Source organism: Podarcis gaigeae (assembly GCF_964106915.1).
Source record: "Podarcis gaigeae genome assembly, chromosome: W".
NCBI classification, from domain to species: Eukaryota; Metazoa; Chordata; class Lepidosauria; order Squamata; family Lacertidae; genus Podarcis; species Podarcis gaigeae.
In genome coordinates this window covers 10,541,101-10,558,086 of record NC_139695.1, presented here as the reverse complement: position 1 = coordinate 10,558,086, position 16,986 = coordinate 10,541,101, and the positions used below count along the sequence as shown (strand labels likewise).

The 16,986-nt window shown below is 46.2% G+C and overlaps 1 protein-coding gene across 3 annotated transcripts in view; it reads left to right on the top strand.

Moving 5' to 3' along the window:
• The window catches only part of LOC310835931 (UDP-N-acetylglucosamine--peptide N-acetylglucosaminyltransferase 110 kDa subunit-like), a 125,179-nt gene that overhangs the window by 68,919 nt on the left and 39,274 nt on the right, over positions 1 to 16,986 (top strand). For all 3 annotated transcript variants that reach the window (XM_083720876.1, XM_083720875.1, XM_083720877.1), the window contains 5 exons: positions 1,366 to 1,519; positions 3,557 to 3,658; positions 11,281 to 11,460; positions 11,818 to 11,976; positions 14,946 to 15,035. In XM_083720876.1, the coding sequence (XP_083577002.1) occupies positions 1,366 to 1,519; positions 3,557 to 3,658; positions 11,281 to 11,460; positions 11,818 to 11,976; positions 14,946 to 15,035 (685 nt within the window). The remainder of the gene's footprint in view (positions 1 to 1,365; positions 1,520 to 3,556; positions 3,659 to 11,280; positions 11,461 to 11,817; positions 11,977 to 14,945; positions 15,036 to 16,986) is intronic.

Genomic DNA, 16,986 nt, shown 5'->3' with positions numbered 1-16,986 from the left:
GCACACAACATTTCCCCTTACTTTTTAGGAGGGAAAAAGTGCGTCTTATAGAGCAAAAAATACGGTATGTACCGGGAGAGCCTTTGAGGGTCAGAGTCCTCAAGCAGCTCCATGACAGCCCTACAGCTGGACACTTTGGGCAACACAAGACCATGTTGTTAGTTGTGCGGGATTTCTGATGGCCCAAGGTAAGGGAGGATGTGCGGGAATATGTACGAGGATGCGACACGTGTCAGAGAGCAAAGAGGGAAAGGGTGGCTCCAGCGGGGCTTACCCACACCGGGGAGACCATGGGAGGCAGTGTCCATAGACTTCATGACGGACCTGCCCATGTCCCGAGGTAAGATGGCTGTCATGGTGGTGGTGGACCTGCTGACCAAGATGTGTCACTTTGTGGCATCCTCCCATGCGGTGACAGCTGAGGAAACCGCCAAGTTCCTGGATCACATCTTTTGGCTGCATGGGGTCCCTTCTAGGGTAATTTCAGACCGTGGAAGACAGTTCACCTTGTGTTTCTGGCGCAAGCTCATGAATTTGTTGCAGGTAGAGGTGAGCTTCTCGACAGCCACGCACCCACAGACTAATGGACAGGTGGAGAGAGCGAATGCCATTTTGCAGCAGTACTTGCGCTGCTATGTCAACCAGTGGCAGAATGATTGGGTGGAGAAGCTAGCACTGGCAGAGTTTGCGTACAATAATGCTCAACACGTGTCCACAGGGATGAGTCCCTTTCTTTCCAATTACAGGTGTCATCCCAGGGCCTTTCCTCCTCCACAAAAATAGCTGTTTACTTGGCTGTTTTCCTATGCCGTGAAGGCTGAAATTTCAATTCAGCGGAGCAGGGTCAAGATATTAACTGATATGCATGAAATTTCAGGTATAGCTGTATAATCCCTAATGTAGTAAGATAAGACCTTTGGAGCAGGCATTTTTTTTAAAAAAGAGTTTTTTATGAACCGCCCTACTGAACACCCAATGCTTTTCAGTGGAGCAGGGTCAAGATATTAACTCAGGCATGGCCAAACATGGCCCTCCAGCTGTTTTGGGATTACAATGCCCATCATCCCTGACCACTGGTCCTGTGAGCTTGGGATGACGGGAGTTGTAGTCCCAAAACAGCTGGAGGGCCAAGTTGGGCCATGCCTGTATTAACTGATATGCATGAAATTTCAGATATAGCTATATAATCCTAGTGTAGTAAGATAAGACATTTGGAGTAGGCATTTTCAAAAAAGAGTTTTTTATGAACTGCCCTAATGACCACCGCATGGGATAGAAAGAGCCCTCTCGACCCTTTTTTTTCCTGCGTAACTTCGATGTGTTTTTGTACCAAAAATACGCTTTTTATCTCGCCCTCCGCGTCAGAATCAGCCCCACTTTTGCAGACGCCTATTCCAACATGGGGAATACCTTGAAGGAAATGCAAGACGTCCAAGGAGCTCTGCAATGCTACACAAGAGCCATCCAAATAAATCCTGCATTTGCTGATGCCCACAGCAACCTTGCTTCCATCCATAAGGTGAGCTTTGCGTCTCTGCTAAATCTCTTTTTTCGGGGGGGGGGGGGAACGACGACGGGGAAATGCATTAGTTTTTACAAAGGAAAACAATTGGCGAAAGCCATCCCAAATCGAGACATGTCGCAAAAAGAAAAAGGGAAAATCACAATTTATGCTGGAAGTGAGAGGAGGCACACTGATACATTTATGGTGGGGTTGTGGAATAGTTCAAAAATTCATGAGGAAATAAAAAAGATTCTCAGAATTAATTTAGAGAAAAAACCAGAGGCAAATACCACAAGATCGAAATATATTATTCTTATATGCAACAGCCGCAGCAAGGCTACTCCTTGCACAAAACTGGAAAGGGAAATATATACCCACAAAGGATGACTAGATCAAGAAATTGCATTTATAGAATTGGCAAGTTTAACTGCAGTAATAAGGTACCAATCAAACCAGAAAATAGAAATACAATGAAAATGGTTTGAGGATTACATGTCCAAGTACTGCTCAAAAATTAACATGTTGATATGTTTGGATTAATGTTTGTAAAGCTGGTGAAAAAAACCAGCAAGTTAAAAGAGTTAAGAAATATAAATTTAGATTAAAATTGCAATGTGAATGTGAGTGAAGGAAGTCACATGGGCATTTGGGTAAATAGTGAGTTGGATATAGGGTTTAGGGTTAGATGTGGGGAATCCGTATGTATAGTATTATATATGTAATGTATAGTGTTGAAAATGTACGGCAACTTGCATGTAAAATGAAATCAATAATAAATAGGAAAAAAATGCAATGTGGAATATAATATATAGGAGGGTGAGGGACATTCGAGGGAAGTCGCAAGGGTGTTTTAATGTCTGTAATTTATGGTGGTAGGGTAATATAATTATTGTATTATTGTGTTTATGTGTTTGTAAATAAAATTTAAAAAAAGAAAAAAGGGAAAAAATTGTACTTTTCAGTGTCAGGCGGGGTTTTATTACTCCAAAATAATGTAAAAAATGGGGGGGTCGTCTTATACGGGCGATTGGGTGGGTGAATGGCTTGTTTTCTTAAATTTGAGCCCCCCGAACTAGAGGGCGTCTTATACAGGCAGGAAAGCATGGCAGATTCCTACACCCAAAAATCACATTGTGACTTCCGATCACCCCAATGCGATCCCTATGTCATGTTTCCGACGGCGCCCTTTCGCTCGTCTCTCCTAGATCTCAAATGCATTGCATTTGTCCTATTTCCTGCTGTCCTTCGTCAATCCACACCCGCCGAAGAATTTAAATTTTTCCAGCCTTCTTTTAGACCAGGCATGTCGCAAGCCTTGCCTAGGGGCCTAATCCAGTTTACTTACTGGGGCAAAGCTCAGCAACTTCGGGGTAAAATTACCCCCAAAAGGTCAACAACGCAGTATATGCCCTGGGGTAAAAATCTAAAAAAAAAAAGCTCAACAAGTTTGGGGTTAAATCCTAAAGAAATCTCAACAACTTCAATCCTAGAACAAAAAGCTCATTATCTTTGGGGTTAAATCTTGCCGCTTGATTTAATCTGGGGTAAAATCCTAAAAAAAGCTCAGCAACTTTGAGGTAAATCGTAAAAAAAGCTAATCAAATCTGGCCCCCTTTGGGAAAAATTTGGGCACCCCTGTTTTAGAGAATACTCTGCAAGTGTCCTGTTCGCTATGAAATGTTTGTTCTGAAACCTCTCATAATTCTGCCTGTAGGGCAGCTGGAGGGCTGAGTTCGCCTATGGCAGGCACCCCAAAACTGGGGCCTCCAGATGTTTTGGACTACAATTCCCATCATCCCTGACCACTGGTCCTGCTAGCTAGGGATCATGGGAGTTGTAGGACAAAACATATGGGGGGCCGCAGGTTGGGGATGCCCGTCTTGAGCTCATTAGGTATGCTATCCCAAAATTCTCTCTCTCTCTCTTTTTTTTTTTTACATGTCCACCCGGCGTGGATCATTGTACCGTTCGTCTCTGCTTCATCTTTGGTTTTACTGGTTGAGACAAAAAGCAGGTGGCAATTGCTAAAATATCCCTCCCCTCCCTTTCTAGGATTCCGGAAATATCCCAGAGGCAATTGCTTCGTATCGCACCGCCCTGAAACTGAAGCCGGACTTTCCCGATGCTTACTGCAACTTGGCACACTGTTTGCAGGTGAGAAGGGCTTTTTCACCAATATAAGGGCTAACACTTCTGGGGTTTCCAGCGTTTGGGAACCGAAGCGTTTAAGTCCCAAGGTACCACAGTAGTGGTAAGGAATTGTCCAGTAGCACCTTAGAGACCAACTCGGTTTGTTCTGGGTCAAAGCTTTTGTGTGCAGGCACTCTTCTTCAGGTGCACAGAAACAGAAGTCACCAGACCCTGATATATAGTGGGAGGGTGGAGTCAGGTATTTCTCAGAAGGGTAGGAGATGCCTTGTGGGGGTCAGGTGGGATTGCTATGAGGAATTATGAAAAATGAAGCAAGCCATTGTGTCGGCAATGAAAGCATTGCGTTGACTGGGTTTGAGTCATTGACAATAATTTCTGATCAAATCCCATAAGCCTCTGCATCTCTGCCCATCTTCTTTACTGTTCATTTTCTACGCCTGACAGACATGTATAAGCATTCTAAAACACAGGCCAGTTGCTTCACCAGGCATCCTGGGTCATAAAGATAGAAGGTAGCTTTGATGTAGCAGATGATTAGCATATGTAATGATTAGCATATGTAATGTTTCTGAAATTCTTTTGTAAGAAGACAGCTGCTTGGAGATCCTGTATTGAATGTCCTGGGAGATTGAAGTGTTCTCCTACTGGCTTCTCTGTCTTGCGATTCCTTATGTCAGATTTATGCCCATTTATCCTCCCAGGACATTCAATACAGGATCTCCAAGCAGCTGTCAGAAACAGACTTGAAAGAATTGCTGAATTACAACTTATTACTCAACTGAAAACGATGGAGAGACCTGGTCTGAATAGAGATACTGGATTCCTGTCTCATTACATGTGCTAACCATCTGCATACTATCCCTTGCTTTTTCCTGTAGGACTAATTGCAGTCATTCACAGTCGCCCACAGGTTGACCAAACCCATTGAGTCCTACTACCCTTCGGAGAAAAACCCTACCCTCCCTCTATATATCAGGGTCTGGGGACTTTTCCTTCCACTATATATCAGGGTCTGGGGACTTCGGTTTCAGTGTATCTGAAGAAGTCTGCCTGCGCATGACAGCCAAGTGTTATTATCATTAAATACAAGGATTAAGAAGGTGTCAATCATGGAGGCACAGGTCTGTAATCCTTTTTTACCGAAAGGTTCAGCCTTGCTGGCATCCTCTCAATATGGACAAGCAGAGGAAGGTTTCCTTTTGGGAACAGTAAAATCACCCGTCTCCTACTACCCTTCTGAGAAATACCCCACCCCACCCTCCCACCTATATATAAGGGTCTGGTGACTTCTGTTTCAGTGTATCTGAAGAAGTATGCATGCACACGAAAACTTATACCAAGAACAAACTGAGTTGGTCTCTAAGGTGCTACTGGACTGTCAGGCCTGGCCGTTATCCTCTTCAGATCACCACACAAACACTTCTTGTTCTTTTATAACTTTTTATTGCGTATTAACAAAACAATCTTATAAACGGTTCTTAACTATTATTCCTCAGAGTCACTTATTTCAGATACCTTCTGAGCTCTGCTTCTCCGTGACCAGCCACCCTCAAAATGGCGAAGGCGCCCTTCCCTTCGCTTTCCCGCTCTTTTTTCTAACCTCCTGGCTAGAGCTGGCTTGTATCTCCCCTCCTCCGAATCTGAGCTAGAACTGAACCCTTGCCTTTCCTGGGAACAGCCGGTCCCTCCCTGTTGTTCCTCTTGCTCCCTTCTATTAGTTTCACTGCTCTCCTCCCCCCCTTGGGAATGCTTTCCCCCTCTGATAAACTGGAAACTTCTAACTCTTCCCTGACATCACCCCCTCCCCTAAGCCCCCCTTCCTCCTCCTCGCTCTCCTCTGTTTCTGAAGGACCGAACCCTACGAACTCTTCTTCCTCGCTATCTGTCTCTTCAAAAATTTCTTGAAGATGCCAGTTATGGGGTTTTGGCTTGTGGGGATATTTTCTATGAAATTCTCTCTGCAATTCTGGAACGTTAATTTTTTCTGCTGGTTCCCATGAGTTCTCAGACTCATCTAACCCTTTTCATGCAACCAAATACTGTAATTTCCTCCTACTTATTCTCGAGTCTAATATCTCTTCCACTTCGGTCTCCTCTTCCCCCATCATGGTGGGAAAAGGAGGTGGTTCCCTTGAAATTTGATACAAACACTGACAATAAAGATCTATGAAATACAGGGTGTATTCTCATATTTTCAGGCAAATGAAGCTTGAAAGCGACTGGGTTAATTTGAGCCTTTACTTGGAAAGGTCCCAATCTCCTTGGTTCTAGCTTTTTACACCTCCCTTGTATTGGTTGTCCCTTGGTAGACAGCCATACCCAGCTCCCTACTTGGATTTCTTCCCCAACTCGCCGGTGCCTGTCTGCAGCTCTCTTGTAAGCCTCTTTAGCTTCTTCCAAATCCTCTTTCAATATCTCATGAATGCACCTCAACTCCTCTATCATTTGTTCTGCTGCTGATACTGCTAACTGCTCCTCTTGACCTGGGAATGCCCTTGGGTACAAGCCATAGTTTGCCACAAATGGGGCTCTGCCCGTAGACACATGCATTGCATTATTATACGCAAACTCTGCTAGACTCAACTTCTCTAACCACCCGCTCTGCTGATAACCAGCATAACACCTCAGATATTGTTGTAGTGTTGCATTCGTTCTTTCAGCTTCCCCATTGGTTTGCGGGTGTCTCGCCGACGTGAAGCTTAGCTGCACATCTAGTAACTGCATTAACCTCCTCCAAAATTGTGATGTAAATTGGGCCCCTCTATCTGAAATGATTTGTGATGGCATACCATGCAACCTAAAAATATCTAAAAACATTTTTGCAGTTTCCTGTGCGGTTGGAATTTTGGCACATGGTATGAAATGTGCCATCTTGCTTAGCATGTCAACCACCACAAAGATCACTGTTTGCCTATGCGATGACGGTAAATCAGTTATAAAATCCATAGACACCACATCCCAAGGCCTTCCCGGCGTTGGCATAGGTTGCAACAACCCTGCAGGAGCTGCTCTGGGTGCCTTGGCTCGTTGACATACTTCACAACCTTTTACATATTGGTTTATCTCCTCCCTCAACTTTGGCCACCAGAACTGCCGTGTGATCTGATACAGGGTCTTTTCTCTAACAAAATGTCCTGCAGTCGGGTTATCATGATGTTGCCTCAACACTTTACCTCTTAATTCACCTGCAGGTACATACAGCACCCCTCTCCTGTACAACAATCCACCTTTTTCCTTGAAACCTTCCTCTTCCCCTCTACCTTTTCTCAGTTCGTCCATTTTCTTTTGTGCAAACTCATCTGTTACTGTCAATCGCTGGAATTCCCTGCCGTCCACTACTACGGCTGCACCCCCCACTGATCCGATCTCAGCATTTCTCGCAACTTGGGAGGTGCTTCCCCTTCCATATACTCAGGTTTGCGCGATAGCGCGTCTGCACAAACATTTTGATGCCCAGGTATGTACTCAATCCTAAAATTAAATCCAGCAAAAAACTCCGCCCACCTAATTTGCCTTTGGTTTAGCTGTCTAGCAGTTCTCCAATACTCTAAATTCTTATGATCTGTTTGTACCACCACCTGATGTGACGTCCCTTCCAAAAAATGTCTCCACACTTTAAAGGCAGCATGCACAGCTAAAAGTTCCTTATCAAATATGGTGTAGTTTTGTTCAGATTGATTTAATTTTCTAGAGTAGAATGCACAGGGTCTCCAGTCCCCTTCCTTGTCCTGTTGCAGCAGAATGGCCCCAATAGCCCTATCAGAGGCGTCAGTTTCTACCTTTATACGTTTACTTGGATCTAGGTGCATAAGATATTTTTCTGAAGCAAACACCACCTTTAATTTATCAAAGGCCTTCTGTGCTTCCTCAGACCATCTGAATGTCCCCTTGCCTCTTAGACAATCAGTCAGTGGCGTTGTGGTTTTGGAGTAATTACCTATGAATTTACGATAGAAATTAGCAAATCCTAAAAACCTCTGTAGATCTTTCTTAGTTTTAGGTGCCTCCCATTCCACCACTGCCTGAACTTTACTGGGGTCCATGTGCACCCCTTCATGGGAAATGCAATATCCCAGGAACTCCACCTTTTGTGTGTGGAACTTACACTTTTCTAACTTCACATATAACCTGTTGGTCCTCAATCTCTCTAACACCTGCGTGACATGTTTTACATGTTCCTCCATACTTTCACTATATATTAAGAGGTCATCTAAATAAGAGACACAGAACTGATCCAGTATACCTGCTAAGACGTGATTGATGAAGGTTTGAAATACCCCTGAGCCATTTTGCAAGCCAAAAGGCATTACCAAGAATTCAAATGCACCATACTTAGTACAGTGGTGCCCCGCAAGACGAAGGCCTCGCAAGACGAAAAACCCGCTAGACGAAAGGGTTTTCCGTTTTGGAGGCGCTTCGCAAAACGAATTTCCCTATGGGCTTGCTTCGCAAGAAGAAAGCCCATAGGGAAATCTCCGGGGACCTCTTTTAAATGCTAGCGGTGGGGAGCAAAGCCTTTCCCCCCCCCTCCGGCCTTCAGAAGAGGTCCAGGAAGGCCGGCGGGGGCCGAAAGGCTTTGCTCCCCACCGCCAGCATTTTAAAAGCAGTCCGGGATAGCAGGGAAGCGCTTCCCGCTATCCCGGATGGCTTTTGAAGGCAGGCGGCGGGGGGGGGGGGGAGCAAAGACTTTCGCCCCCCACCGGCCTTCAGAAGAGGTCCTGGACTTCTTCTGAAGGCGGGCGGGGGGCAAAAGTCTTTGTTCCCCCCTGCCTGCCTTCCCGGGAGAGCGGAGAAACGCAGCGCTGCCGCCCGCCAGCATTTTAAGACCGCCCCGGGACAGCGGAGAAGTCTCCGCTGTCCCGGGAAGGCAGGCGGGGGGGGGGGAGCAAAGACTTTCGCCCCCCACCGGCCTTCAGAAGAGGTCGGGGGACAGACTGTCCCCGGACCTGGTCTGAAGGCGGTTTCCATAGGAACGCATTAATTGATTTTTAATGCATTCCTATGGGAAACCGTGCTTCGCAAGACGAAAAACTTGCAAGACGAAAAGACTTGCGGAACGAATTAATTTCGTCTTGCGAGGCACCACTGTACAAAAACTGGTTTTCCACTCATCCCCTTCTCTGACTTTTATCAGATTATATGCTCCTCATAGATCAAGCTTGGTAAAGACTTTGGCTGACCTTACTCTCTCTAAGAGGTCATCTATACGTGGCAGTGGGCACACGTGAGGCTTCATTTGGCTGTTAAGGATTCTGAAGTCACATACTAATCTCTGTGCCCCTTCCTCCCCTTTCTTTTTGACGAAAAAGACGGGAGCACCCCCAGAGGCCGTGGACTCTCTAATAAAACCTCTCTGCAAATTCTTTTGCAGGAACTCTCTCAATGCTGCAGATTCTACTTCCGACATGGCATATATCTTGCTTGGTGGCAACTGTGCCCCAGGGACTAGATCTATCTTGCAATCATAGGGCCTATGTGGTGGAAGTTTATCCGCTTCTTTTTCACAAAAAACATCCCGATAAGCAATATATTGTGACGGAATCTCACTTTCATTCCCCATCAACTTCCCTTCTACCTCTGTTCCCATTACTTCCACTGAGATTTTTCCCTTTTGCCCCAAACAATGTGTCATACAATAGATCGAATCAAAAACCAAAGAACTTGATGCCAGGCAATCACCGGATTATGACGATTGGGCCAACTCATGCCCAGCACCATCGGGTGCCCAGCTAGTTTGGTCACATGAAATGCCCTGGTCTCTGAGTGATTATCCATATCCATTCTCATTGGTGGAGTCTCGTAAGTCACTTCTCCTGAAAGCAGCGGTCTGCCGTCGATTGTTTTCACTCGCAGTGGGAAATTCAAAGGTAACAAAGCGATTTTGTGTTCCTGTACCAATTTTTGGTCTATGAAATCTGCTGACGCTCCTGAGTCTAACAGCGCCTCTACCTGGACCCTGTGTCCATTGGGTAGTTGTAGTTGCACCTTCACTGTTAGTCCTGGAATAGGTGGTTCAGCGTGAGAGCCTTCTATTGCTTCTCCACCCGGCTGCAAGCTCCCATTTTCAGCCGGGGACATTCGTTTCCCTGATGCAGTTCCTTCGGGCAATTGTCTTCTCCCATGTCTGCTCCAGATATAGACTCCCATCCTTTATGATTGTGACATTGTCGTGCTAGATGCCCTGGTTTTCCACAGACAAAGCAACGCCTCGTGTCTCTTCCTCTCCCTGCATTTCCTCTTACCATGGAAGAGGTAGTAACTGGGAGGGGTCTGGCTGCTCCTAATTCCATGGGCTCTGGCCGCTCTTGTCCTGGCACATTGCCCGCTCTGCTCTCTGTACTTTCGATAATATTGTTTTCCCGCCACCGTGGTCTCCATTGTTCCTTCTTTTCACTAGCCCTCCGTTCCACGCGTAGGCTCAATTGCAGGCACGTTCGGACCAGAGAGTCCAAGGAACTAGGTTCTGACATTTGGGCCAATTGGTCTAAAATCTCATTATTCAGTCCTTCCCTAAAAAGGGCTGCAACTGTTGGGGAATTGAGATCCCATTTTAATTTCTGCACCAGCAAACTAAAGTTGGACCAGTAAACTCCCACAGTGTCTTTTCCTTGTCTCATTCTCAGCAGCTGCCTAGCTGTGCTTGTTTCATGCGCAGGGTCTAAGAAAATCGTGTCTAGATACTGCAGAAAAATTTGTAGATTTCCTAGGGCGGCATCCCTCTGAGATATTAGGGGTATAACACAGTCCTTAGCCCTCCCTTCCAAGAAATTAATCACATAAGCAACCTTCTCTTGCTCAGATTGAAATTCTTTATCCTTTATCTCAATTATGTAAGAAATTTCTGTCTTGAAAGCCATGTATTCAGAGCTTTCTCCCTTGAAGCTACGTGGACGTACAGTAAATGTTTTACGCACTCTATCTCCCCACGTCGCTTGCAGCATGGTTCTATGTTCTCCCAGTGCTGCTGATAGTATGTCGACTTGACTTTTCAACTGTAAGTTCTGTTGCCATAAGTCCTGTAATGTTAGCTGGAGCGCTGGGGTTTCTCCTTGCCCAACTGGCGCCACAGCTCCCTCTGAAGAGGCGCAGAGCAGAAGGTGTTCTGTCAGGCCTGGTCGTTGTCCTCTTCAGATCACCACACAAACGCTTCTTGTTCTTTTATAACTTTTTATTGCGTATTAACAAAACAATGTTATAAACGGTTCTTAACTATTATTCCTCAGAGTCACTTATTTCAGATACCTTCTGAGCTCTGCTTCTCCGTGACCAGCCACCCTCAAAATGGCGAAGGCGCCCTTCCCTTCGCTTTCCCGCTCTTTTTTCTAACCTCCTGGCTAGAGCTGGCTTGTATCTCCCCTCCTCCGAATCTGAGCTAGAACTGAACCCTTGCCTTTCCTGGGAACAGCCGGTCCCTCCCTGTTGTTCCTCTTGCTCCCTTCTATTAGTTTCACTGCTCTCCTCCCCCCCTTGGGAATGCTTTCCCCCTCTGATAAACTGGAAACTTCTAACTCTTCCCTGACATGGACATTTTTTATATTTTTTTATATATTTTGACTGTGTCAGACGAACACGGCTACCTACCTGAATCTAGAACGTAATTCAGGGTTTTCTTTGCCTCCTCTCAGATCGTTTGCGATTGGACCGATTATGACGAGAGAATGAAGAAGCTTGTCAGTATTGTGGCTGACCAGCTGGAGAAGAACCGACTACCTTCGGTGCACCCCCATCACAGCATGCTTTATCCGCTATCTCACGGCTTCCGAAAGGCTATCGCTGAGAGACATGGGAACCTCTGCCTGGACAAGGTGGGTCTGTGCCAGGCATGGCCCAACTTGGCCCTCCAGCTGTTTTGAGACTACAGTGCCCATCATCCCTGACCACTGGTGCTGTGAGCTACGGATGGTGCGAGTTGCAGTCCCAAAAGGGCTGGAGGGCCAAGTTGGGCCATGCCTGATCTAGAGCAGTGGTGGCCAAACTTGGCCCTCTAGCTGTTTGGGGACTACAATTCCCATCATCCCTGACTGCTGGTCCTGTTAGGTAGGGCCTCCCACATCTTTGAATAATAATATTCAAAGAAAAAAAAGTAATTATTATATTACTTTTATTATTATTATTATTGCATGTCGTTTCTGTAACATGGCTTCCTTGAATCCCCCTGCCAGATCAACGTCCTCCACAAGCCGCCCTACGAACACTCCAAGGACTTGAAAGCCAGCGAGGGCCGGCTCCGCGTGGGCTACGTCAGTTCTGACTTCGGCAACCACCCCACCTCCCATCTCATGCAGTCCATCCCAGGCATGCACAATTCGGACAAATTCGAGGTGAGGTGCACAAGAGGGTGGCCGTGCGAGTAGCTCAGGTGGCAGAGCGCCGAGACTCTGAATCTCAGGGTCGCGGGTTCGAGCCCCACGTTGGGCCAAATGAACAAACAAATCTTCATCTGTGTCAGCCCTCGGCTGTAGCAATAAAACGAGACGCTCTGCAAAGAATAGAACTGAAAAGTCAACGATATCAAATACATTTGAGGGTTTTGAATCGAGAGTGGGTTTTATTCTGACTGCCCCAGCTCAAAACCTGGCCACCTTTGTAAGTACCGCATTTTTTGCTCTATAAGATGCACCAGACCACAAGATGCACCTAGTCTTTGGAGGAGGAAAACAAGAAAAAAAATATTCTGAATCTCAGAAGCCAGAACAGCAAGAGGGATCGCTACGCAGTGAAAGCAGCAATCCCTTTTGTTGTTTTGGCTTCTGGGATAGCTGTGCAGCCTGCATTCGCTCCATAAGATGCACACACATTTCCCCTTACTTTTTAGGAGGGAAAAAGTGCGTCTTATGGAGCGAAAAATACGGTATGTACCAGGAGATCCTTTGAGGGTCAGAGTCCTCAAGCAGCTCCATGACAACCCTACAGCTGGGCACTTTGGGCAACACAAGACCATGTTGTTAGTTGCACGGGATTTCTGATGGCCCAAGGTAAGGGAGGATGTGCGGGAATATGTACGAGGATGCGACACGTGTCAGAGAGCAAAGAGGGAAAGGGTGGCTCCGGCGGGGCTTAGCCAGACCATGGGAGGCAGTGTCCATAGACTTCATGACGGACCTGCCCATGTCCCGAGGTAAGACGGCTATCATGGGGGTGGTGGACCTGCTGACCAAGATGTGTCACTTTGTGGCATGCTCCCATGCGGTGACAGCTGAGGAAACTGCCATGTTCCTGGATCACATCTTTTGGCTTCATGAAAAGGCCTTCGCCCTGGTTGAGGCCAGTTGAACATCCCCAAGGCCTGGGACCTCCAAGATATTATTATTTGCGGACCGTAAGGTCCTCCACGGGTCATGCCAAGAGAGGCGGTCCTGCAGGTACGAGGGGCCTTGGCTATATAGGGCTTTAAAGGTTAAAACCAGCTCCTTGAATCTGACCCTGTACTACACTGGGAGCCAGTGCCGCTGGTATAGAATTGGACAAATGTGATCCCGCGGTGAGGACCCCATAAGGAGTCTCGCCACGGCATTCTGCACCTGCTGGAGTTTCTGGGTCAGCTTCAAGGGCAGCCCCGCGTAGAGCAAGTTACAATAATCGAGCCAGGAGGTGACCACCACATGGATCACCATGGTGAGATCAGGGCAAGAGAAGGCAGGGACCAGCTGCTTAGAGCAGCAAAGGTGGGAAAATGCCGCCTTTGCTGTAGCTATAACCTGTGTCTCCATAGAGAGGGAGGTGTCGAAGGTTACACTCAAACTCCTGACGGAAGGCGCTGGCACTAATTCTGCCCCTGCAAGAGATGGGAATTGGCCCCCCAGCCCCAAGTCGTCCCAGCCCAACCAGAGGACCTCTGTTTTCGAAGGATTTCACTTCAACCGGCTCCTGCACAACCATCCGGCCACAGCGTTCAAGCCTCTGGTCAGTGTGTCCAGGGCCGAGTCAGGATGGCCATCCATCAACGGATGAAGCTGGGTGTCATCAGCATATTGATGACAGCCCTGCCCAAAATTCCAGACATGCTGGGCAAGGGGCGCATAAAAATGTTTAAAAGCATTGGGGAGAGGATTGTGCCCTGCGGAACTGCACACACCAAGGGGTGCCGTGACGACAACTCCTCCCCTAGCGCAATCCACTGTCCCCGACCTGAAAGGAAAGAGTGCAGCCATTGTAAGACTGTGACCTGAATCTCCACGTCCTTTGCTGTCACCTGCTCCTCTTGATCTGCCAAGAGAGAGGATGCTGGGGCAGTGGTCGGGTGACCCGGAACGGGCAATAAAAGAGGGGTGATAATCTCACTCCTCAAGTCTTTTTATAAAGGGCATGTGCTGCCATCTCTGCAGGGACATGAGCGTTTTTTGGGTGGAATCTGTTGGAATCGTCCCTCGAGTCCAGCCAAGGGCGAGACATTTTCATCTTGCGACGGTCAAAGCACATCTACATTTTGGGATCGCTCGGTTATGCAGATCGGGTGCCGGAGAGTTGAAATGGGAAGGGGGGAGAGAGTCATACCACGGGCGAAATTTCCTGATGGCAGCCAAGTTGTTCTGACGCTTGAGATCATTTAGGCACTGACAGATTAGACCAGGCACCCCCAACCTTTGGCCCTCCAGATGTTTTGGACTATAGTTCCCATCATCCCTGACCACTGGTCCTGTTAGCTAGGGATCATGGGAGTTGTAGGCCAAAACATCTGGAGAGCTGCAGGTTGGGGATGCCTGGATTAGACTGCTTGACTGTTTTAAGATGCATTTTAATTAATTGATTGCCTGTTTCTATGTTCTTTGTATACTGTGTTAGTTTTATCATGTTAGCTGCCCTGAGCCCGGCTCCGGCCAGGGAGGGTGGAGTACAAATATGAAATAATTATTATTATTAAAACCCAAAGTCAGTAGCTGTTGTGGGGATAAGCCACAAAAGGGAAGCTCTTGGGCAAAAGATTCCCGCATTGCAGGGGGTCATACTAGATGAGCCTCATTGCCCTTTCCAACTCCCCAGTTCTACGATTCTCTGTCAGCAATTGCTTCATCTTGGAGGAAAGCTGTGATGGTTTATGCGCTTCGTAAATTCTGGCAGCGTTTGGGAAAGAGGGGCTTTGTCCGATGTCCCCCCCCCCCCCCCCGTGTTTTGTCGCTTCTCGCGTGCTCCCTGCTCAAATGGCCCTCAAATGAATTTTATACAATGGACTTTTAATTTCCATTCTTTGTATATCGTATTGTTTTATTGCAATTGCCAACGCAAATAAAGATTAATTCATTCATTCAGTGACTGGTCAGCCTCAGTTCTAAGCATCTCCTCTCTTTCCCAGGTCTTCTGCTATGCCCTCAGCCCTGATGATGGCACAAACTTCCGGGTCAAGGTGATGGCTGAAGCAAATCACTTTATCGATTTATCTCAGGTGAGAGCTCTTTCCCCCCTATATATCCTAAATAACGCTCTTGCCCGGGCAACCTTTTCCAGAAGATACTTGTCATTTCGAGGAGTTTAGCGATCTTAAATAATAATAATAATAATAATAATAATAATAATAATAATAATAATAATAATAATTTATTTATACCCTGCCCTCCCCTGCCGAGACCGGGCTCAGGGCGGCTAACATCAATTATCAAATGCATTAAAACACAAAATCAAACAATTGGTTTAAAATACACCTTTCTGAAGAAACCAGAGGCCTTTCTCTTGGGCATGGTCGGCCAATTGGTGCCAAAGAAGGATAGAACATTCTTTATGTATGCTGCAACAGCAGCAAGAATACTCATCGCAAAGTACAGTGGTGCCTCGCAAGACGAAATTAATTCGTTCCGCAAGTCTTTTCGTCTTGCGAGTTTTTCGTCTTGCGAAGCATGGTTTCCCATAGGAATGCATTGAAAATCAATCAATGCGTTCCTATGGAAACCGCCTTCAGACCAGGTCCGGGGACAGTCTGTCCCCCGACCTCTTCTGAAGGCCGGCGGGGGGCGAAAGTCTTTGCTCCCCCCGCCTGCCTTCCTGGGAGAGCGGAGAAACGCGCTGCGATTCTCCGCTGTCCCGGACGGCTTTTGAAGCAAGCCCATAGGGAAAATCGTCTAGCGAAGCGACGCAAAAACCGAAAAACCCTTTCGTCTTGCGGGTTTTTCGTCTTGCGAGGCATTCGTCTTGCGGGGCACCACTGTATTGGAAGACACAAGATCTACCCACCTAGGAAGAATGGCAGATGAAGGTGATAGACTATATGGGACTGGCAGAAATGACTAGCAGAATCCGAGACCAGGGAAGAGAGACGGCGGAAGAAGATTGGAAGAAATTTAAGGACTATCTTGGGAAATATTGCAAAATTAATGAATGTTAGAATGATGTTGGTCTAGAAAATTAAGGGGTTTTTCAGCTGTAATGATTAAGTAAAAAGAAAAGAAAGGTTGAAAATTAAATGAAAATTAAGGGAGAGGATTTGCCGAATTAATAATTAGAAATTGGAATACAAAAAGGGGAGGTATGAGGAGATCGGGGAAGTAAGTTATAAGAAAATAAGGGAATGAAACTTTACTTGTTTTTAAATAGTTTTTAGTTTTGTATTTTGTTTTTTATATTTGTTATTTTTTGTGTTTGTGTTTTGTTTTTATTATTTTTTTGGTATAATCTTTGAAATTTCAATAAATATCTATAAAAAAAAATACAATTCTAATCACATTTAAAATCAAAATAAAACTCAGAGATATGGTCATCTCTTCCTGCCTCTGTTTACTTCCCTTCTCTATCTCTTGCTAAAGCTCTTTGATGGCCGAGAACAGGCTTTTAATGCATAATCTGGCAGAAGGAAGAAGCGCTAATGTTGTGTACTTTCTGTTCTTGGATGCTAGACGTTGTTAGGAGGAATGTGCGGTATCGGAAGAGGGGGCTAAATAATGAATAATGAATAATCGGCACTAGCAGGTATCTGAAGAAGCGTGCATGCACACAAAAGCTTATACCAAGAACAAACTTAGTTGTTCTCTAAGGTGCTACTGGATAATTAATATATTTCGACTGCACTAGCTAGTGAGGCAAACCATCCAGGCTAGCGATCAATAATCTATAAATCAGATTTTGGGGCAGAGCTTGGAAACTCATGTCTGAAGTCATGGCTGAAGGGTCGTGCAACGTGGGGTGGGGTGGTGGTGGTCACTTTGCCACTTCTCGGGAGCTTTCCAGTGGCTGGTTGAAGTTCTTGCTTGGTAATATATATATAACAGGGTAGATTTGATTTACAGTGGTGCCCCGCAAGACGAATGCCTCGCAAGACGGAAAACCCGCTAGACGAAAGGCTTTTCCGTTTTGGAGGTGCTTCGCAAAACGAATTTCCTATGGGCTTGCTTCGCAAGACGAAAATG